The sequence below is a fragment of the Corylus avellana genome, chromosome 7 (assembly GCF_965113065.1).
Source record: "Corylus avellana chromosome 7, dhCorAvel1.hap1.2, whole genome shotgun sequence".
NCBI classification, from domain to species: Eukaryota; Viridiplantae; Streptophyta; class Magnoliopsida; order Fagales; family Betulaceae; genus Corylus; species Corylus avellana.
Window position 1 is genome coordinate 6705503 of NC_142496.1, and position 23348 is coordinate 6728850.

At 35.8% G+C, this 23348-nt stretch overlaps 1 protein-coding gene across 1 annotated transcript; it reads left to right on the top strand.

Annotated features, from left to right (window-relative positions):
* Positions 1-12715: 12715 nt before the first annotated feature.
* On the top strand, positions 12716-22336 carry LOC132184274 (peroxisome biogenesis protein 3-2). The gene is made up of 7 exons (XM_059597840.2): positions 12716-13286; positions 13623-13775; positions 13891-14090; positions 14228-14358; positions 19474-19601; positions 20427-20642; positions 21817-22336. Exons 1-7 carry the CDS (start codon positions 13273-13275, stop codon positions 22067-22069), a joined length of 1095 nt encoding a protein of 364 aa, XP_059453823.2. The 5' UTR covers positions 12716-13272; the 3' UTR covers positions 22070-22336.
* Positions 22337-23348: the final 1012 nt, after the last annotated feature.

Sequence of the window (23348 nt, forward strand, 5' to 3'; positions counted from 1 at the left end):
TTTTGAGACTACTTGTGTTGTTTAAGTTTTATAAGTATTTAAGAGATCTTTGATATTTGTTTGACAATATTATTGGTGTTGGACTTGTTGGTGGAGTAATTTATTCGTGTTGATGGAGTATATATATGATGCAAAAACTTACCAAAATTGTTTTTAAATTATTGAGTAATTTATTTGATGTTGGTGCAGTAATTTGTGCTTGCTACAAGATTGTTGATTTTGCTGTATATTGTTGGGTTCGATTTGGAAACATATATATTCACTGCAAACTAGTCTCTATTATTTATTTTAGATAAATTTGAAATATGATGTATGTTCTTTATACATGGCATGTTTAATGGTTTAGATGGCCTAGGAATATTACCTTAAAACCTATTATAGGTTACACCATTGCAGTATGATGTATGTTCATTATTTAATAAGTTTTTACGTCATTAAAAAAAATTGAGACTAAGAGGTTTTAGCCTCAATGGACCTAAACGTAGCAAATGTGGTGGGCTAATCTATTGTCAAATTTAAATAAATAAAATGTCCAATAAAAATAGTCTTGGCCTATTGAGGCATAAAAAAGAACCAATTTTGAGCTCATTTTGCCCATAAAAATAATCTTGGCCCAATATAAAAAGCCCACAATTAACCAACTACGTATTTAATTGAGAAAGTCTAAATTTGGTGTTGTTTGTATGAACAACTTTGGTGGTTTGATAGGCAAAAATGCACGTACCATCATCAATTTAATCAATACCAAGCCCTGATCACATCAACATGTAATGATCTTTCTTGATCATATGAAGTAGAGACTTTGAGTTCATATGTTGGTACGAAAGTATAGAGATGCAATGCACTAAACGGGCCATGTAAGTCGTCATTCATTATTAAGACTATTATAAGAATGATATACACTCACAAACTATTAATAACACTTACTCTAAATCTTGAAAAGATTTTAAACTCAGATGTAAAGTGTAAGTCACTTTGATGCATTTAGAAGTGAAACCTTTACTGTGGTCAAAATCTCGATGTGTTGGGTGATTGCATGAAGTATTGTGGGAACACCATTTTTTAAGATGGAATCCAAGATAAGGTTTTATGATAGGAGCACACGATGATTGGAATAAAATGGATTGATAATAAACTCCAATTAGGGTTGGAGATAGTCTATAAGACAAGTTTACTAATTACATTTCTCAATGCCTCTTCCTCTCGTCTAACCTTCTTTAATACTACTCTTGGCTACTAAATGATAACTATGCTTACTCATACGGCAACTATTACGAAGTTAGTGATAAAAATAGATAAATAGAGGTCTCTAGTGAAGATTAAAACACACAACATAAAACCGAGAAGGAAATACTAAAGTCTTTCAATTATTAACGCTTGATAACACATTATTCTTAGAGTTTAAGCTTTTGTTTTTCTCAAGAAATTGAGAAGTGCTTTTTGAGAGCCCATTATCTTGGTCATTTTTAGTCAAAAGGTTCTTCACCCTTCAGCCCAATTGTGTTTTTTATTACCATGGAAGGAGAAGAAAATTAAAATTGCCCAATAAGTTAAGGAGTGGCTGAATATCCATGTATGTGCACTATTTTTGTGTTTTACTTTTGTTTATACGTGTTCTAACTTAATTCTCTTGAACTATAAGATCATATGATTATTTTCTGTTGTGCAATGTTTTTATGTACATTATCACTACAAACTCATCTTCTGGTGTGAGGTTTGACATTTGAACCCCGTTACCAATATTGACTAAGAGAGTTCAAAGAAGTCGCACTTTTGTTTCCATGTTGGGGAATTGGAGGCGTGACACCCCTTTGATGAAAGTATGCAGTTGCTACTCATGCAAAAACTTAACTTGAAATGCTCAAATTATCTTTGCCTCAAAACAAAACTAAAAACAATAAGAAGATAAAGGTGATAGACGAATAATTTAAATATTTTAAATAAAAAAATTCTCCCATATGAATAATATTCAAACCATTTAATCAACTTAAATTCAAATTTAACAGACTATGTAAATTGCAATTAAATACTATTTTGAAGGAACTAAGTGTCACAAATGATAATTTAGTCTTTTTGCGAAAAAAAAAAAGAAAAAAAAAGTGTCAGTTTTAGTTGATTAAGTATCATTTTCTGAAGAAAAAAAAAAAGAAACAAAAAACTAATAATGAACCTTCTATTGCCATCCTAAGAATGTATATATATAATTTAAAGCGTTCTACTACAACATAAGAGAAAATTTATTCATATATATTGTGGAACAATATCTTCTTCATAAGTGTGTGCATTCTTATCCGTGAAAAGAAAGCTAGAGAAATAGTTAGGTACCTTTTACCAGACATAGAGCTTAATGATCTTCAATACAAACATTTAATCATTCTTAACAAGCTTATCATAGCAATCTAGTAAACATGGAATTACATAAAAGCCACGATATTTTGACTTCTTAATATAAAAGGTTACGCACACTTTCTTAATAGCTACAAGTTTGCTATGAGTATCTTTAAAGTGAGTTGAGTTTATAAAAAGGCAGTCAAAAAGGTATTGAGCAATACACATGTGCATAGGATCTTTTCCTTCACATTTTTCAAGTGTGCTTTCAATGCAGAGATGTATATAAGCCTTCATCTCACGATCAACTTCAAAGCGATGACGGCTAGTTGGTAGTGGAGTGAAAGCAAAAGAGAAAGAGGTAGGATCATTAGTATGCACTTTGAGTATCATGAGAATAATCAATTCCATCATCACCAACATAAGTTTTATCAGACCTTTACTGAACATCATATTTGTCACACTTTAGAAACTCTTAGTAAGACATCAATACATAATTTATTTATTGAGATTAAATCCTTGAAACATTATAACAACTAAATAGGTTGAGACCCTTGAGGAAAAAAAAAAAAAAAACTCCTTATTCAAAAATGGAGGTTATTTTTTATAAGAATTGTGGTTCTTTGAAATATGAAAATATTCTAGTAAAATAACTCTGGGTTCAAGTAATGTCTTTGGCTAGGATGATAAGGTTTTACAAGAGTTTTTTATACAATTAATATGTAACTCTTGGTAAAAGTCAACTATATTAAAAAAATTACGTAAAATAACATGTGAAGAGGTATTATTGTTTCTTTATTTTTTTGACATTGTGAAGAGGTATTATCATCCAAGCTGAGAAATTAAAAAATTAAAAATTAAAATAAGAGGTGTCATCCAATATTCACAACACATTAGGTCAAAGATTCCAGTTAAAAAGCATTTTGAAAGAAATGGTTGGTTTAAAAGAAGTGGCAATTATGTAATATTGGAATGCGTAGAGTAATCATACTATTCATTTATGCAAAGCAATTATAAATAGTGAATATTACAAATTGTAGTGACTTGTAAAAATGTCGCATCTATAATAAATGAGAACTAATAAAACAACAAACAAATTAATAATTACAATTATGAAGAGACATTTGGAAGGGATGAATGCCACTTGGTAGTGGAGTGGGAGTAGAAGAGAGAGTGGTAGGACTTCGAGTATCATGAGGATAATCAACTCCATCATCACCAACATAAGTTTATCATACTTTTGTCCACAAGGAGTAGCTCAATCGGCTAGGGACCACACCTCATAAAGTGAAAGTTACTAGTTCGAATCTCATTCCCTTCTTTTCCTTCCTCTTGTGCAAATATGTAAAAAAAAAAAAAATCCACTTTACCCCCTGAAGTTTTAGGAGTTTTTCAATTTGAACCCCAAAGTTTAAAATTTGGCAATGTATCTCCCTAATGTTTCAAAGATTTTCAATTTAAACCTTCCGTTACTAATTTCCGTCAAATTGGATGAAAATCTATGAAATTACGTAATTACCCTCAGGCTTTTTTATTTTTATTTTTTTAATTTTCGTCCAATTTAACGGAAATTAGTAACGGAAGGTTTAAATTGAAAATTTTTGAAACATTAGGGGAGTATATTGCCAATTTTTAAACTTTGGGGTTCAAATTGAAAAACCCCTAAAACTTCAGGGGGTAAAGTGAATTTTTCCAAAAAAAAAAAAAAAAAGAATTAAGGAGAAAATGCACTTTAGCCCCCCTGAAGTTTAAGGTCTTTTTCAATTTGAACTCTAATGTTTAAAAATTTGTAATGTACCCCACTAATATTTCAAAAATTTGCAATTAACACCCTCCATTACTAATTGCCGTCTAAGTAGACGGAAAAGACATCACGTGCATCTGACGTGAGATTTTTATGCTGAGCCCCATTTTGCACCCAACCCACTGTGTGAAATTACCACAGTGCCCCTCATTAAACCCAACGCTTGTTTTTATGTTTTTCTCGTCAATTCTATTGTTTTTCAAACCCACCCACACGAAAGCACTCTCGTTCTCCTTTTGCAGAACTTGTCTCATCCATGACCTTTTTCGTGAGATAATCATTTGGAAGTCAAGAGACCAAAATTTTGTAACCATAGCTCGAGGACAGAACACGATGTGGTCGGAAAAAGTTTGTCACTTGTTGATACATAAAACCACGCAGGATGTGCGAGAAACCAAGAGCACCTCTCGGCTTCGTTCTTTGCTCATGTTTCGAAGGGTAGAATCATCACTGTCTGAGTCTTCAAACTCCCTTTTGCTTCTTCTTGATTTTAGGTTACTTAATTTGTTAGATTTGCAAGGTGCACCTCTAGAGATATTTCCAAATGAGATCACCAAGCTGTTCCATTTGAAATATCTAAGCTTGAGAGGGACGAAGATAGAAATTATTCTAAGCTCAATTGGGAATCTGTAGAACCTGGAGACGTTTGATCTTAAACACACATGGGTGACTGCATTGCCTGCTGAGATCTCGTGGCTTCAGAAACTTCGTCACTTATTGGTGTATCGGTATGAGATTCACTCCTATGCACACTTCAATTCCAAATATGGTTTGACATGGTGCCACAAATCGAACATCTCTGATTCTTACAAAAGCTCGACGTCATTGAGGGCGATGATCTAGGTGGCGATGATATAATGAAAGAGCTTGGAAGGCTGAATCAACTGCGGAGGCTTGTTATTGTAAAGCTCAGAAGAGAAAATGGGGCTTCTCTGTTCTCCTCCATTAACATGCTAACAAACCTTTGCGCTTTGTCGATAGCATCAATGGAAGAGAACGAGATCATCGAGCTTGAAAGCCTATCTTTCCCTCCTCCATTTCTGTAGCGGCTTGACAGAATGTTTAGAGAAGTTACCACACTGGATATCTTCTCTCCATAGTTTGGCAAATGTATCTTTGAAGTGGAGTCAATTGAGGGTGATTTGCTTAAGTCACTCCAAGGTCTGCCAAATCTTGTACATCTTGAATTTCTGCAGGTTTATGAGGGAGAGATATTGCAGTTTAAGGCTAGAGGATTTCAGAGGCTGAAGGTTTTAGGCCTTGATAAGTTGGATGCACTGAAGACAATTATAGTAGAAATGGGAGCAATGCCTTTCCTTGAAAAGCTAATCCTGTAGCGCTATAAATCCTTGCACAAGCTGCCATCAGGTATCAAACACCTTAGCAAGCTTAAACTAGTTGAATTTTTTGACATGCCTGATGAGTTGATCATGACAATACGCCTAGACATCGAAGGTGGAGATTATTGGAAGGTTACACATGTCCCTAAAATCAACTCTACCTACTGGAAAGATGGTGCTTGGGATGTCTACTCCTTAAATAGATCAAGCGAGAGAGAGGGATCATCTCCCACCAAGAGCCATGAACTTCCTCCATATTGGAAATAGTATTGATAAAGATTGCTTCCCAAAAGGAGCACGAGAGTGCTATCGGGTTTGTTTGGCAAATGACAGCACACATCCCCATACCCACGGCACTGTAGCTTGACTGAAGGAGTTTGACTAATGCTTCTGTTGCACACCTGCAGCATGAATTTATGGGAGAACCCATTTGAGGGTAAAAGACAAGTATGCCCAGCAGAGAAGGGACAAAATTGTTTTGAATTGTTTTTGTGTGGGTCTTTTGAAGGGACAAAATAAGAATTGTCTACCAGCAAAAATGGGAATTGATGACAATATTAAGTTGAAACCCCACCTTGTCAGCCAGCAGCAGAGATCTTTTTATCAGATTGTCTTCGGCATACTTTCCAAGCTACAGTGTCGTGGGCTGGTGAACAGTATTGAGGGGTTTGCCAAACACCCTCATCGTGTGGGTGGGTTTGAAAAATAAAAGAGTTGACAAGAAAAACATAAAAACAAGCGTTGGGTTTATGAGGGGCACTGTGGTAATTTCACACAGTGGGTGTAGTGACCCAAATAATCAATTAGGCTTAAGACAGCTTAATTAGAGGATTAATTGGGCTTTGGGTCATTAGGGAGACTTGGAGGGGCATTTTTGAAATTTTGGATCTCAGAGCTACCGTAGACGAACGCTCGTGTGGGGAACTAGGTCAAATGCTCGTTGCCCTTTTGTTGATCGTTGGTTTTTATCTGTGCGTGTCACCTGCCACCTGACCCCTCTGAGCAACAGTATACGAGCGCTCGCTCCCTATTGTACCACGAACGCTCGCCCCTTTCTTGTTATTTACCATTTTGCCATCAGCCTCTTCCGCTATAAATAGAACCCAACCCAATTCGATTTTTCCCACCCTAGAAGCTTAGAGAAACTCTGTCATTTTGGTTTTGTGAGAGTGGTGAGATTTTGTGAGCGTTTGGAGGAGTTTACTTGGAGGACTTACTTGGTCGAGGTAATCATTTTCATTTTCCTTGAGTTTTTTTCTAATACCTTAATTGTTGTAAGCTTTAATATTGGTTAGCGTTTCCTCTTGCGTAGATTTAATCATACAGTTTAGAGACATTGTTATGCTTAGAATAGTGTTAGAAAACCTTTTGATAGCATAAGAGACCATTAGAAAGCTCAGGAAACAAGTGGGTCAAATGAGGTTCCCACCTGAACCTCGCTGGACGAATGCTCGTCCCTAGGTCGAGCGCTCACCCAGGGCCGGTTCAGGGAATGGCCTTTTGGCCGAGCATCCAACGACCCCTATTTTCGAGCCTAGGGCTTATTTTAGTGGACTTAGGAGTAATAGATGGTTTTCCACAAATTTGGAAAGCTCGGAACCCTTGGAAGTGTACTTAAAGAATCTAATCGATCTAGGTGAGTTTTAACTCACATAATGCTTGCCATTATTTTTTCACATTTGCACGTCTATTTTGTGTATCAAAACATGCATATTTGCAACTCTCATGGAGATATATTTTCTGCTGCACATGAACTCTAACTCTTGTGAAAAACGTTGTACTTAACATGTTAACGAAAGTGAGACTTGTAAAAGCATGCATTGAAAATACGGACAAGATAAATTACATCGTATGATATAGTACACCGGTACGTGCGGGATAGCGGCCATGAACTTACTATATATTTTAACTTTATGGTCAAATGTGTGTATGTTATATGGGCCTTCTATCCAATGGTTGTTTTGTGACCAACTCAGCCTTAACAAGCGGTAAAAACAGGATGTACATCATTAGTGGTGTGAGCTGCCCAAGGTCGGACTTGATCGTGCCACTAGTGTTATGGATATTAGCGTATAATATTTAGGGCACCGGTGTTGTATTACAGGTCCTTCGGGACAGCGCCAACCCTGCTGAGAAAGAAAAATATCTCGGGTATACCATACTGTTGAATTATCACTGTTACTCATGATTATAAGCATGTATCATATATCTATATCATGCCTATGGAAAATTGTCATGGTTAAACTGTTGCATACTTTATCAAATAGAATCCATCACTAAACTGGCATGGGTAATATGTGCATTAATATTTACTAAGTCTTTAGACTTACCCCTTTGTTTTATGTTTTCCCTCTTCATTTACAAATAATTGCACGGTTTAGCTAGCTTAGACGAGGATGCCTTTGGATCTGACATGGGTGATTCTGCAGGACCTAATCTGAGCAATTTTTGAGGATATGGACTCTGAATGGTTGAAGTCCATGTGGGATGATGAAGTAACCACCTGAGCAGATATGATCGAGATTATTATCTATTTAGCCTTGATTAAGCTTAGGATTTGATCTATTGATCTTTTGTAAGACAATTATGTTATGTGGTATAATCTTTTATTCTGATGATGGTCTGATGACCGATATATTTGGTGACTATCTTTATATTATGAGGTATTATGTTTACTCTAATGTATGAATGTGTGGATGTTTTGTTACTACTCTCTGTTCCTATAATTTGAAGTCTTCTGTTGAGGTCTCTCGTTTAGGAGAGATTATGATCCCGGAGTCTTTTTCTGTGAGGGATAGGGCTGGGAGACAAATCATGAGATCAATTACTAGTTAATTGATTTGCCCATCAGGGTAGTTACAGTGGGTTGGGTGTAAAATAGGAAGACTCAGCATAAAAATCTCACATGAGACGCACGTGATGTCCTTTTCGTCTACTTAGATGGCAATTAGTAACGGAGGGTGTTAATTACAAATTTTTGAAACATTAAGGAGTACATTGTTAATTTTTAAACATTGGGGTTTAAATTGAAAAAGACCTCAAACTTCAAGGGGGTAAATTGTATTTTTCCCAAAAGTTTATCATACTTTTACTAGACATCACATTTCTCACTTTATAAATTCTCCTAATAGAACGTTAATATGAAAGCACTTTATTGAGATTAAATTCTTGAAACATTATAAAAATAAAATAGACCTTTGATGATTTTACATGTGTTAAGAAATGATGTAGAAGATTGCATGGTCATGAATCTAAAAGGATTGACAGCTTTTATGTATGCATCATGATAGTGAAATAAGATTAATGTACTAGGACAAGTCGTCGATGTCTTTAACCCAATGATGATAGGTGAGACAAGTCTCCCAGAATGATGATTGAGCAAGCTCTCAATGCTGAAGGGACAAGTCCCTGGAGAAAAGCATGAATGTTAAGCGAAGTTTGTGGTTATGTAAATGTTTAACAATGTAGATGTATATTTTGTCATCTTTGTGTGTTATGTGAAGTTTTTGGTTTAGAAGTTGAACAAAAATATGTGATGTTTTTGCTGTGAGATTCATGATCTCTAATATTATGTATGTTGAGGATATTGTAATAACTTGTATTCTTGCTTTTGTAATGTCAGGGCAGTTGCAGGTCATCACAAATGTGGTTTTACAGAGAAATGCATTTAACCCAACCACTTTCATGGTGAAATTTTTTTTTCACTTAGCCTTTATACTCACTACTTTTTGTTTTGTTTTCAAGTTATAAGTGTGAATTCATAGGAGGTCAGGATGAGACATAGGAGTTTTAAAACTATTTATGACCAAGCATTTTTGCTTTAAATGACATTTCTCAAATGATGTTATTTTCTTATAATGCATTTATTTTCGCATTTAGTTAATTGTGCTTGTTAATACAATTGACTACACCATTGGAACTCATCCTAGGGTACCAACAAGGACAACAAGAATAGACACGAATGACTCGCCGAAGGAAGTTGGCAGTAAAATCTTTGATACCTAAGTGAGTAAGACGATTTTGTGAAGGGTAATAGGTTAAGAGAGAGAATGATGAATTGTAAACATACCTTAAACTTAGGGTTTCGATCTTCTTTTATAGAACTACCATAAATAAGACAAGTCATATGTGAAAAGTATTGGAGCTCAATGGGTCCAATATAGAAGGTGGTGGGTCATCATGACGATCTTCCCTTCTAGGTTCCCCTTGTTGATCTTGTAACACCATAGGAAAATCAATTAACTAGTAATTTACCCCATGATTTGCCTCTCAACCTTGTTCTTCTAGGAACAAGATTCAAGGATCTCATCATCTTTAAAGATAAACTGTAGAGGGAAGACTTTAGCTAAGGGACAAAGATAACAATAATTTAAACCACAATCATAATAATAAGAGTGAAACTCAAAGCATCATAACATAGATAGATCTTCGTATGTATCGGTTACAGACCGGTCATCGAAATAATAATACAGACTATTAATGATTGTTCTGGAATAGCATCAACGCATAACCTTAACCAAAGATAACAAAAATACAATCTCGATCAATTCCTAACGAGTGGTTCCTCCAACATTCCACATAGATCTGGGCTATACCGAGTCCAACCCCTCAAAAATGTCTTGAATCAAGTCCTTCACCACCACTAGTTGGCTCCCCGAATCCATCTTCTGTTAAACTAGCTAACATCACATATCACATATATTCATAATGGAGGGAAAAATAATATAAGGGTAAGTCCGACGAATTAGTGAGTAAAAATATACACGATGTACATGTCATTTGAATGATGAACTCAATTGTTAATAAATCATATACAGTATTGTGATATGACAATTATTCATTGATGCAATATAGATATAATATATGTTGTAATTGTAAGAATCAAGTGATAGTTCAAACTGTGTGGTCTATCCAAGATATTACCCATTCTCAGTAGGGTTGGCATTGTCCCGAGGGACCTATAATACAATGTCGGTGTCCCGACCATTATATGCTACCGTTTATAGCACTAGCAGCCCGACTGAGTCCGACCTCTAGTGGCCCATGCTACTAATGATATACAAGAGTAGTGACCCGCCCATCAAGCATGGTTGCGCCGGTCATGATACAACTATTGGATCCAAGACCCATATAACACACACACTTTTGACTATAGAGTTAACATGTATAGTAAGCCTATGACCGTTGTCCCGCACATAACGGTGTACCATGCCATACGATACTATTAGTCTTATCCGTCTTTTACATGCATACTCTTACAAATCTCACAATGTTCATTATCTTGTTTAAGCAACATATGTTTTCACTAAATAAAGTTTATAGTAGATCAAAAATGTATTTCATGAAAGTTGTAAAGATACATGTTTGGTACACATAAAATAGTCATGCAATGCGAAAAAATAATGACAAGTATTCATGTGAGTTTGTACTCACTCGGGTTGTATTGTTCCTCCAAATATTCTTTCAAGTGTTCCACACTCGCCAAATCTGTGGAAAAGACCTCATTAGTCTTAAATCTAAGCTACAACGAATAGTCTTAAAATAACCAAAACAGAGGTTTTGCTTGGCCAGTGAACGTTCTATCAAACTGGGCGAACGTTTGGGCTCGAGGCCGAAAGTTCAGCCAAAAAGGTGTGAACATTCTTTGCTGGGCATAACACTCTTCTCGAACCAAACAAGCTTCTAATAATTTCTAAACAAGTTCTAAGACTACAAAAAGGATTCCTAACATACTCTTAGTCCAAAATAACATCTCCATGCAGAACAAAACACGTAAATAAATATCGAAATGCTAACTCATGCTTAACCGAGATTAAAATCTAAAATGATAACATAAGTCCAAAACTACAACCAAGCTATGGAAAGAATGTTTAACCAGAGTAAAAATTAAGTAAAACACAAGATAAATCAAGAAAGTTAGAGCAAAAACCTCCATGAAAGCCTTCCTTCTTCTCTCACAACTCACCAAACACTCAAGTAGAGTTTCTTTAGGGCTTAGAGGGTAGAATGAGACTTAGAAGGGCATGGTAGGGGGTATTTATAGGATTAGAAAGGTTGATGGCGCTATTGTGACCATCATGCAAAGCATCGAACATTCAGTGTACTGTTCGCACAGTGTTTCAAAGTTGCAGGTGTATGTTTGGTCATTACTCAGTAGGTCAAAATTGGTCAATGAACGTTCGGTGTGGTCCTCTATCAAACGTTCAGTGTACTCTTTTACCCAACGGTTTCTTGGTTTAGGGCCGAACGTTCCGTGGTCTTTCTGCCAAAGGTCAGGTCAGAATCGAAATACCCCAAAAACTCCTCCCAGCGACTCTTAATGAATCAAGAAATCGTGCTAACCTTCCGACTAAGCTATGCACAACCTAGTAATTACCTAGGCACTACCGATCTCCTTCCTTATAGGGTTGATCTTCCGTCCGAAGATCTCGGGTCTAGAATAGGCAAAGTTATTAAAATGGAATAATGTCTTTTCTTATATAGCAGAATCTCCTTACTTGTACTCAGTTGGTTATGAAACTCCTCGATTGGAGGGCCTTTGGGTAAGCCCTCGATTACCTGGGGGGGGGGGGGAGGGGGGGAAGGGTGGTGGGAAATCCCATTAGCCATCTGAGGGGATACGTTCCCCGTCGATTGGCCATCGGCATAAGACCATTGGCACATCGAATCCTTAAGGGCCCTTCATCCATCAAAACCCCAAGGTCCATCGATCCAACAGATCACTCGGAGGCCCCTCATTCATATTCTAGTTCTTAGTAAATGAGTGGGACTTGATGGGCCCTTAATGGGCCTAGGGTCAAAGCCTCGACGAGCCCCTTGTGGGCCCTCAAAGTGGAGGGTATTTCACACCACCAGCTCTAGTAGACCTTGTATTGCTTTGCACTTCTAGAAGACTAAGATGATGAACCTAGCCCTAATAGGTCGGGGTGTTACACCAAACATTATTTTAGTTTTTTTAAAAAGAAATATGAGAATCACATATTATAAGTATAAATGTCATTTTAATAAATTGAATTGAATGATTTTTTTTTTTAATTCAATTTGGAGAGATTTTTAATTTAATTAATTTATTTACAAGTAATCGAGATATTATTAATTTATCCTATTTATATTTTATCTTCAAAATAATTTAAAAAATTGGATGGATCAAATTATTACGATCATAACAAGTATGATTACAAACGGCCAACAAGTAGAGTGTCTTCTGCAGATAATTTAAGAGGTTGAAGATGAAAAATTAACGCAGTAGAAGTTGAATCCTTCGAAGTGCCCATTATCTTCCTCACGCATGTAGAAAGTAGAAACACAAACGAATAAACGAGGTAGTTGGGAACAGTTGTTTTTTTTGGGGAGGGGGGGTAACCATCGATAAACTTTGTCTGTTCATTTATCTTCGGAAAGAAAAGGGTTAGGTTCGGTCCCAAAATTCATTAAGGTTTAGCACACCCAACCCCTTTTCCTTCTCAAGCTTCCTTTCTCCGGAATCTAAACCCTCGAGATAAGAGGCTCCCTGTAGGCTCGTACTCTCTCTCTCTCTCACTCTCTGGTGTATTTAGTTGTAGTATAGGCGGGTTTTCCCAAGACTGCTTATCATTCCAAACGAGAAACCGCTTTGTTCATTCTATCATCTTTCCCTTTGAGCCAAAAATTCTTTATCATCTCCTCTTTTTACCTTGTAACCATCTTTTCCCTCCATAAGGAAAATTGTGTTCTATTTGTTTTCTTCTGTTGTATAGAATCCAAATGGGTTCCCAAAAGGCCAAGGCATAGCAATGGATATTTGTGTTTCATAGCAGCAAAATGCTTTCTTTAAGGTCAGTTTTTACTCTTATGTTGCATATTTTCTTCTGGGTATCTGTCAAATTGCTCTATTATTGCTTTAGTATTCTCTTTTCTTCTGCTAGGTTCTGTATTTGTCATTTTTATAGTTGAATTACGAATATTTGCTTACTTTCTTTTTGTTTCAATCAGCTGTATATTCATCAAGTTTCTTTGCATTTGTTAATTTTATATATGGGTTCTGTAAGAAATGAATTTTTGTGTGCTTCTAAGCTTGCTTTTTTTTTGGGGTATGATTGGGTTTGTCAGAAATAACTGTATCTGTGCTCCAATTGCTTGTCACTGATTTTGGTACGTGCTTGTGAAAATAGGGATTTTTGGAGAAGGCACAGGAGGAAGCTTTTTGTTACAGTTGGAGTTTTAGGAAGTGGGTATCTTCTATATAAGCTTTATGATGCTAACAGGCGTAGGGACGCTGATCTGGAGAGATATCTTGCTGAGCGGGAAAAATTCATTAAGGCCCAGTTAATAGAAATCCGAATCTCATGTTTTTGTTTCTTGAGTATCATGAATGTTGTTTTTCAGAAGTATGCATCTTTTGGGTTCTAATATTGCTGTGTCCTTTGTCGATATTAACAGAATGCAAGCCCATTTTGAAAATATTCAGAAAATAGCTGATACGACAACCTTGCCTCATGCGATGAATTATTTAAGTAGTCAAATTGCAGAAGAATTGGACCATTCTCAGCTTACAGAGAGGCTCCAGAAAGCGAAGGGTCAACCAAACAGTTTGACACCTTCAGAGAAACTTGAATTATGGGATAGACTCAAAATTCTAAGTATGAATCTATTATCGTTTTGTGTTGATGCTTTTTTTGTGCTTGCAATATGCGAGCTTATAGTAGGTTTTATTTTATCTCTCTGTAACAAAGATATTAAAATTGACCTAGCTTGTACTGGGATTGTGTTTTCTTAGGTTTCACAAGAATGGTGTTGTCGCTATGGGCGATGACAATGCTGAGCTTATACATTAGAGTTCAGGTCAACATATTGGGGAGATATTTATATATTGATACTGCACATATTCTTGGAAGCTCTTATGCACTTGTAAGGGCCTGCTGCCTTTTCTCTTTTTATGTTAAAATATTGTCTAAACTCATATTTTGTTCATCAGAGCTTCTTGGATTAATAATTTTGTGTACTATGATTCCAGCCATACACATTTTACAAATGCTGACAGCATTATTCTCATCTTAAGTAGGCTAATGGAGCTGATTTCTTTGCTTGTGGAGAAATGGAGTTTTCTCATATTGAATTTTATCATTCTTTCTACTTTGTTATTAAGTTAGAAGAAATGTTTTTAGATTATCATGTTGGTCAGGCAGTTAATTAAGATACAATTAATAGGTGGATTATGGACTTGAACTTTCACAAATATACTACTGCCAGTAGCAGGGTCCATGGAGGCTGCACATATGTATTGAAAATAGTGTCACTTTTTGCAGGCTTATAGGTAAACTTCTCTTGATACCCATCCATCATACACTTAAGGACTTGTCTATTCAGTATAAACCTATGAGGATTAACTTAAATTGGTAAAGTTGGCAGAAGTGCTAGACAATTTATGGAATATGCTAGATTATTCACTAAAAGTTGAATGCAGTACAACTTATCCCAAAAAAAAAAAAGGTTGAAAATAGTACAAGTTTTTGCTTTTCTTTAAAAAGGTAATGCTGTTGAATGTGTTCTGGTTGAAGATATGAAATGCAGATCAGCATTGAGGCAATTCTTTTGCCAGGTGAAGGAGTACATTATCACCCGATGGATAGAAGCCAAAATGTCCTCCTGAAGGAAAAAGTGTTTTAGGATTCTGTAACTGTGCCTCATAACTAAACTTTATGAGGAAAGCTTTTGATATTTTACTTGGAAAAAGAGGCAATGAGGAGAACAGTTTTACGTGGAAATAAGGGTGCCCTAAAACTGATTGTTAAAGAGGCGGGGGGTTAGCTAGTGGGAAATGGGTGTTGCTTTGAAAATATATTACTACAATGTGTGGAGGCAGCTTGATGCTGGCAGCAAAAAGCTCATGAAGTAAGATAAATGATTAATATTCTTCAAGAATACGATCTAATTTTGATGTGTGGCCCAACAGGCATCCTTTGTATGCTACATTAATATCTCTTCAGTTTTATCTTCATGTTTCTTTACATGAGAAAATTGTTGATTTAGTTTATTTCAGTTCTATTTAATTTAAGGAGTCTAAGGAATTTTATAATTTTTAAATTTCTAAATGGGTTGTAGTTCTGGTATATTGGGTCTTATGGGCCTTGTTATGTTAGTAGGCCTTATCTGAGGGTCTTCTTTTTTTTTTTGATAAGTAAAAATGATATATATAAAAAGCGCAGAGGGGCGCAACCCATATACATGGGAAGTATAAATAGAGAGCGTCTAAGAGGGAAAAAAATGAAAAAGGAAGTCAGAAAAACTAATTACTAAAGGAGCTAGCCAAGCGGCCGTCCAAGAGTAAAGAGTAAAGAAGAAAAGATGAGTCAGTTCCTCTATAGTCCTAGTAGAGTCCTCAAAACATCTAGCATTTCTTTCAATCCATATACACCACATAAGACATAGAGGGATCATCTCAAAACATCTAGCATTTCTTTCAATCCTTATCTGAGGGTCTTAGTAGTAACTAGTGTGGGTTTAGTAGTCAAAGCTCATGAAGTTCAAGGAGCTAGCCAAGCGGCCGTCCAAGAGTAAAGAGTAAAGAAGAAAAGATGAGTCAGTTCCTCTATAGTCCTAGTAGAGTCCTCAAAACATCTAGCATTTCTTTCAATCCATATACACCACATAAGACATAGAGGGATCATCTCAAAACATCTAGCATTTCTTTCAATCCTTATCTGAGGGTCTTAGTAGTAACTAGTGTGGGTTTAGTAGTCAAAGCTCATGAAGTTCAAGGAGCTAGCCAAGCGGCCGTCCAAGAGTAAAGAGTAAAGAAGAAAAGATGAGTCAGTTCCTCTATAGTCCTAGTAGAGTCCTCAAAACATCTAGCATTTCTTTCAATCCATATACACCACATAAGACATAGAGGGATCATCTCAAAACATCTAGCATTTCTTTCAATCCTTATCTGAGGGTCTTAGTAGTAACTAGTGTGGGTTTAGTAGTCAAAGCTCATGAAGTTCAAGTTTTATTAGAGTTATGCTTTATTTTTTGAATAAATAATGATGTAATGCTTTAACTCAATAGAGTATAATTTGATGAGAATTTTATAGTAATTATGCTCTTAAAGTTGTGTAATGTCCTCCTCCGAGGTGTGATCAGTGATGCTGAGAAAATGTTAGTTGAGATGGTTAGATAAAACTAGGTGTGATGCCTAGATCCATCTTCTTTTTCTTATTATTTATCTTTTAATTTTCACCAAGTTAATGTAATTTTAGGAAACCCAGATATGAAGTGTGTTCCCATCTTTCTGTAAAAATCCAAAACCACCCATTTTGATCTCCGAAACCTGTGAAGAAACGAAAGGCCTACCTCTGATTTGTCTTACATCACCCCTTATTGGAGTCTTACCATTGTTCAATTTTACATCGGTTGGGAAATGAGTGAATTTTAGAGTCTTAAGAAAAGTTGTATTGGGGTGCATTTTGCTTGATTTGATGATGGTGATAGAATTCTAGAGACCTACACATTTTGGTGAAGTACTGGTGTGCCTTCATGATGAGGGCAGTTTTGACAATGTGTCCCATTTTCATTTTGTATAGTCCCTGTTTACATGGGTTATGCTCCCTTTGTAGTGCTATCTAATATTATTTTTCTTACTAACTGGAAGAAAAAAGTGTAGCCATGTCAAGGCAGACTTGGAGTTTAATCCTAAAAAGAAATTTGTCATTGTGTCCCTTGACTAATTGGACCCCATTGATCACCTTCGTATTTATAGATTTTTACCACAAAGTGTTCGCAAGTACCCTTTCTCTTTGTTGTGTTTGGCCTTGCCTACTTTTCTCACGGGCCTTCTCTTGAGGTTTTTTTTTTTCTTCTAATTTTTATTTTTATTTTCAAGGTGGGTAGGCAAAATCTTTTTGAGAGGAAACAACTTCTCTGGATTTTCTGATGCTTGAAAAGGAATAGGAGGTTTTCTAGTAAAACATCTAGTGAGTAGATTGAAATATATAGAGCAACCCCAAAGCTAGGGCTGATTAGAATCAAGTATAACTAGGTCAGGGGTTGGATTTTAAGAACTTATGGAGTGGAAGGTGGAAACAGTATATGTGCAAGGATCATGTTGGCTATGGTTTTAGGTTATATCTAAGGGCTGAATTCAAGGGGAAAATCTTGCCTTATTTTGATCTCTCAAAGATAGGGCAGTATGTAAAAGTAGCATTAGGTTTATGTTCAAAGGAGCAGGCTTTAGCGCTGAAATTGGGTTCAAGAGAGGCTGTTGTTGGTTAAGGGTGTGCACGGAAGTTTGAAAAAAATAGAAGGAGAAGAAAGATAATATAAAGAGAAAACCGTAAGGGTTCAATATAATCTTTAAGAGTTTACCTAGAACGTTTGCCGTTAATCTTTGAGGAGTCTCATTTAGAAGATTCATTTTGGACTTAACAAAAAAGAAAAAACAGAAGATTCATTTTCGTTTCACCACCAATTTAGAATCCATATTTTTCATGGAGAATAAATTTCTCCTCATGGCATATATGTACTTGCTCAGTCCCCCCTACTTTTGTTATCACTGTGGTATCCATGTGATGGAACCTTGCAGTGGTACATTTTTCTAAGAGAAGGAAATTAGAGGAGACTATTAAAGGGAAGCATGAAGAGGGAAGATAACAACCCAACAACTAGGGCTAAGGAAGAGACAGAGGGAGAAGGGAAAGAGAAAAAGAAAAGGGGCTGGAAAACAAAGCAAACAGGCTCTTCAATTTTTTCTTAACATTTGCGGAAATTTTACACGAATTTCCATAAAAAATAGCAAAACTTAAAATAAAAAAATCTAATTAAAATCATAACAGATATGCTAAAATCAATTCTTAATGTAAAATATTCAGTAAAATTCCTAGATATAATTTTGACAGAAATATTTGGGTTTCACATTATATCACCTAGGGTAAGTTCTTGTTTTCAGCTTGGAGGAGGTCATGGGGATGGACCACATGTCTTCCACAAAATTGCAGTCTTTATATAAGCTATTCCCTCGGTTTATGGTTCTGATTAAGCTGCCTTTTCTTTGTGGCCATAAATTACCTGTCGGCCTGCAGTGGCATGTTGTTAGTGGTTGCTGCCGATTGTCACTTGGTACTTTGGTTTGTTTTATCTGGTAAGCCACTTGGGTTCCTTTGTGATTCTGCCTATCAATGGCATTTTTACATTTGCCTTAATAGGCCTTGATAGGCCTATTAGGCAGCATTTGCAGAATCAGTAAACCTTAGTTCTGATTCTTGGTAAGTGCTTCTGAGTTTAGGATGGACATCAGTGGATCCTGCCTGAATGCTGCCATATGCTCATGGTATTGCTTTTCTGAAGCTTGGAGTCTGCAATGCTGTAGACAGGATACTTACATCGCCCAGATGTATCATCATTATGTGCCTCATCTAAGGGCATTTAAACCTGAGAAATGAGCAACAAACCAGAGACATAAAATTAGAGTTGAAATAATGATATACTTAGTCATTGTTTTTGCGGGCATCTAATCAGGTATACCGGTGGGTACTAATATCAGGAGCCCCCTCTTTCCAGAGTCTTGACTTGGTTACAAGACCTTGGACCTGGGCAGAGGGCCCTTTTAAAGTAATGATTTTGCATGTGGTTAGTGGTCGATTTGACTTCCTTTCTGAGTAACAACTTACTTAGGTTGAAGAGATGCTTGTAAAGGGTATTAGACATACAGTGGAAACTGACGAAGCAGCACATTTCTATCAAGTGTGCAAATATGCGTTTAAAAATCTTCATTCATGGTGTTAAACTTTGTTTCTTGATTGAGCATTCATTGTTCTGGACTTTTGCAGGATTTTATGATTTTTCACGTTCTCCATTACCATTCTCAGTAATTATCTCCCACCACGGATGTTTAATTGGTTTTATGGCTAACTAATAATATGCTCGGATTATAGACATTAACTTTGGATGTGTTACTTGTTCATTCTTGTAAATACTTCTGTAACCTGAAGTGTTTTTTTCCCCCTTCTCTTCTCTGAAAGTGTTCATCTTTGTCCTTTTATACAGGAGAATGATGATGTCATTGACAGGGAGGACGAGCAGAAGTTTCTGGCTAGTGCTGATTTTCTCTCAAATCATGCTATGCCCACCTTGATTTCTGACATGCAAGCAGCAGCAACAGAAGTTCTCAAGGGGTAAGGTACCATTTACCATCTTAAAATTTTATGGCAGAGAATTTTTCTGTCAATTCAATCATTTGGTTTATGGAAATTTTACATGATGAACTTCTTTCATAAATGAGATGAGACAAAGTAATTAGGCATGCTTTCTGAGTGAAAAAGGGATGAATGTGTGTGCATACATGCATGTCTATTCTTTGTGGTACCATTTAATAATGCATAATGTGTATACATTGTGTATTTTGCTGACTTTTAATCTTGTCAGCTGGTTTTCTGAATTCAGAACTCCATTTTGTTATCCATTGCCAGTGACAGACAGAAGTAATTCTAGAAGTTCCTCTTGTGTCCTTCTAAAAATGAGGTGGTTTTTAAAATTATTATTTGATGAAAATTCAATAATGATCAATCACAAGTGCAATGGTAATTTTAAGAGTCATATCATTTTTTAAGGGACATGAGAGACACAAGAGTGACTTCTAACATTACTCGACAGACAGTCTAGGCTTATTCTGGGCTTCCTTTTAATTCTTTAAAACTTTATCAAACATGTGGAGACCCCTGGGCCTCCTATGTCTAAGTCATATTGGACTGACCTTCAAGTAAGCTCCCTTGAAAATGTGCCATATACTTGCTAACCAAAGAAGTTACTGAAACTTAAGCTTCGTAAGCTTTTAGCAACTCATATTAGAAAGGCGATATGTTGACTTAATTCTCCCTAAAAAGACTCAAAAATGTAGTAGAAAACAATATGCGGATATCAGTTAATATCTTAATTGTCAAGGAAACCTTATATAATCATATGTTGAGATCTTCAATAATTTGGAAACTTATTATGTGCAGAAAGCAGGTTGGGTTGGATTTCTTCAACACTACAGTACTTCATGAAACTACCATGCAGATACTTGACAGGTTCAAGAGCATCGGAAGCCCTCATAACTGGGTAAACTACATTATGCCTGAGGATGCTAGATTCTACCCCAGCAGTGACAACAAAATTCCTTCTGAAGTGACCAAATTTGACCAACTTATGGTGGAGACACGCTCAGTCTTGGCAAGGTATTTTTATTATGTCTGACATTGTTTGCATACTGTTATGAAACTTATTGAAAGGGTGGGTGGCAAACATTTGCCTGATTCCATTGCATGGAGTTGCAAATCAAGTATGGCTTTATGGGTACTCCCCAAGATTAAATTCTTAACTTCGTTCCTGAGAGTATGCCCTGAAAAAATTATTGACAAGGCACCATATAAGCAAGTTTTAAACGATACATTAATCATTAGATGGGGGGTGATCTCCTACAATGCTCTTAATCATGTATTTGGGAAAAACCATATTGGAAGAGTTGGTTAATAACCTCTGGCTGACATCTTTCATAACCCGCCTCTCCTTCTTCAAAGTAAATATATGAAGTATTTCAATTGAATACTTCCTCTTCCAAAATTCTTTCGTGGGTTCTGGATCTGCTAGGAAACATGGTTAAGCTGGGGTAGAAATTATCATAGGTTAGGGAAACTTCACTTTAGACCCCTAAACTACTGCGCATTTTGAGAAGACCCTTCAAAATTCAAAAATTCTCAATTTACACCCCTAAACTTTTAATTTCAATCAATTTACCTCATCTGTTAGTTTTAACCGTTAACTTATAACGGAAATGCTTAAAAAGACCAAATTACCTTTCGATTTTTGTTTTTTTTTTTTTTGTTTTTTAAAGAAGAAAGAAATTAAGGGTAAATTTGGAATTTTATAAAAAAGTCAAGGGTATAAATGTTATTTTATTACTTTTAACGTTTAAAATCTGACGAAGAGGGTAAATTGATTGAAATTGAAAGCTTAGGAGTGTAAATTGAGAGTTTTTGAATTTTGAGGGGTCTTTTGACTCTTTTCAAAATGTGCGGTAGTTCAAGGGTCTAAAGTAAAGTTTTCGCTAAACCTATGCTTGGTCCTTCCCTCATTTTCTTCTGTCTTCTGTTTGGAACACTAAAGGTTCAAATGAGCTTAGTGCATGTCTTTCTTTTCTTTCTCTCCCTCTCTTCTCTCCCCCCTCCCAAAAAAAACCCCTTTTAAGTTTGATTTTTTGTTGTTGATGTTTTTAGTCCTTGAAGAACCTTCTGTTAAATTTATGTTTTGGTTTTTATTTCAGCAGTAAAGGACTGAAGTGAAGGATGACAAAACAAAATTTGGTGATTGTACTAACTTTTTGCTATGTTTTTTCTTCTTCTTTTCATTCAGTGCTGAATTTGGTAGTGTTGTGGAGAAATCATTGAAGGCAGTGCTGGATGCACTGGTGGAAGATATGGCTGCTCAGTCTGGAGGCAGTCTAACATCAGGGATGCTACTGGCCAAACTTCTGCCACGTGTTGCACAGATGGGCCCCATACTCCTAAACGACCCTAGTGAAAACCGTTTCATCCAAATTATTCAAAGCAGTCCAGAAGTTGAACTCTTTTTCACTCTTATCTATACAAATATGCCTACCTCATAGACTAGTGTGTGAGCACAATTGTGTCTTAATGGACATCTAGATTTCATTACAAGAAAACCATCAATGTAAAAAATTTGAGTGAGGCTGTGTTTGGGTTTTCAAAATTTTCTACAATTTGAGAGGAATGAAAGAGAAAGATAGGGTTTTAGCACATTTGTTTGTTATTCTTCTTCTCTTTGGTATATTGATGATACTATTAGGTCTTCCTCTTATGTCCTCCATACTCCCTGAATTTATGATTACATGAAGCTTCATTTTCATGGTGAATTATATAGTTTGTTCCAAAATTGTTTGTTAATGCTTTGTGGAGGGTTTTTTTTTTTTTTTTTTTTGGAAAAAAAATTTGGGTTAAATACCTTTTGCCCTCGTGGTTTAATATTTTTACTCACCCGAGTTTCAATTCGCATCACAAATGATACTCTACTTATTTTTTTAAAACGGAGTTAGCACTCCCGTCCAACTTTCTTTCAAAAAACTGATGGAAGTACACGTTAGCCCGATAAAAAGATGACACATGGCAATGAGTAGTATTAAAAATTAAAAGAATAATTAAAAATAAAGTCGTTCAACCACATGGGGACATAAGGTATTTAACCCAAAATATTTTGACATTTGTAGGGAGCAGTAGAGTGGGCAAATCAGAGGTATTTATGCTACTTGTAGACAAGAGTCACTAGACTCGATAAAACAATCTTCTAGAAAAAGTGAGACTATTATTTTTTGTCGCACCAAACACTTAAAAATATGAAAGCATTTTCTGAAAATCATTTTATTCCGAAACAAACGGAGCCTAGTTCATGAACAAAAATTAACCCCTACTCTTCCATTTGCTTAAATTAAATACCACTGAAATTGTATCTCATACCCAATCCAAATCAATAATCTCTCCCTAAATCTGACAGTACCACTAGTATGCCCTACACTTAAAAGGATACCAAATTGCTCATAATATAATCTGAGCTAATTAAACCATGAATTTAATTAGATGTCACCAAAATACACTTTTACATTTTTATCTTGTCCAAATACTTTTTCAAGTTATATATATATATATTTCGTGTTATTCTTATAATTAAAGTTAAGAATCTTTATTTTATGAGCATTAAAGTTGATAATCTTATTAGAATATTTGTTGTACTTAAAAAACAATTAGTCCTTAAGAGGTAGCTTAATCGTCTGGGATCACGCCTAATGAAGCGAAGGTCACTAGTTTGAATTCCCACTCCATTTTGTGTGGACATGTCAAAAAAAAAAAAAAAAAAAAAGAATTTCGGAAGAA

What these genes read in the sequence shown, in the direction of transcription:
- LOC132184274 (XM_059597840.2), top strand. An exon ending in GCAACAGAAGTTCTCAAGGG is followed by an intron (nt 19,602 to 20,426) that starts GTAAGGTACCAT and finishes TATTATGTGCAG; the next exon opens with AAAGCAGGTTGGGTTGGATT. An exon ending in ACACGCTCAGTCTTGGCAAG is followed by an intron (nt 20,643 to 21,816) that starts GTATTTTTATTA and finishes CTTTTCATTCAG; the next exon opens with TGCTGAATTTGGTAGTGTTG.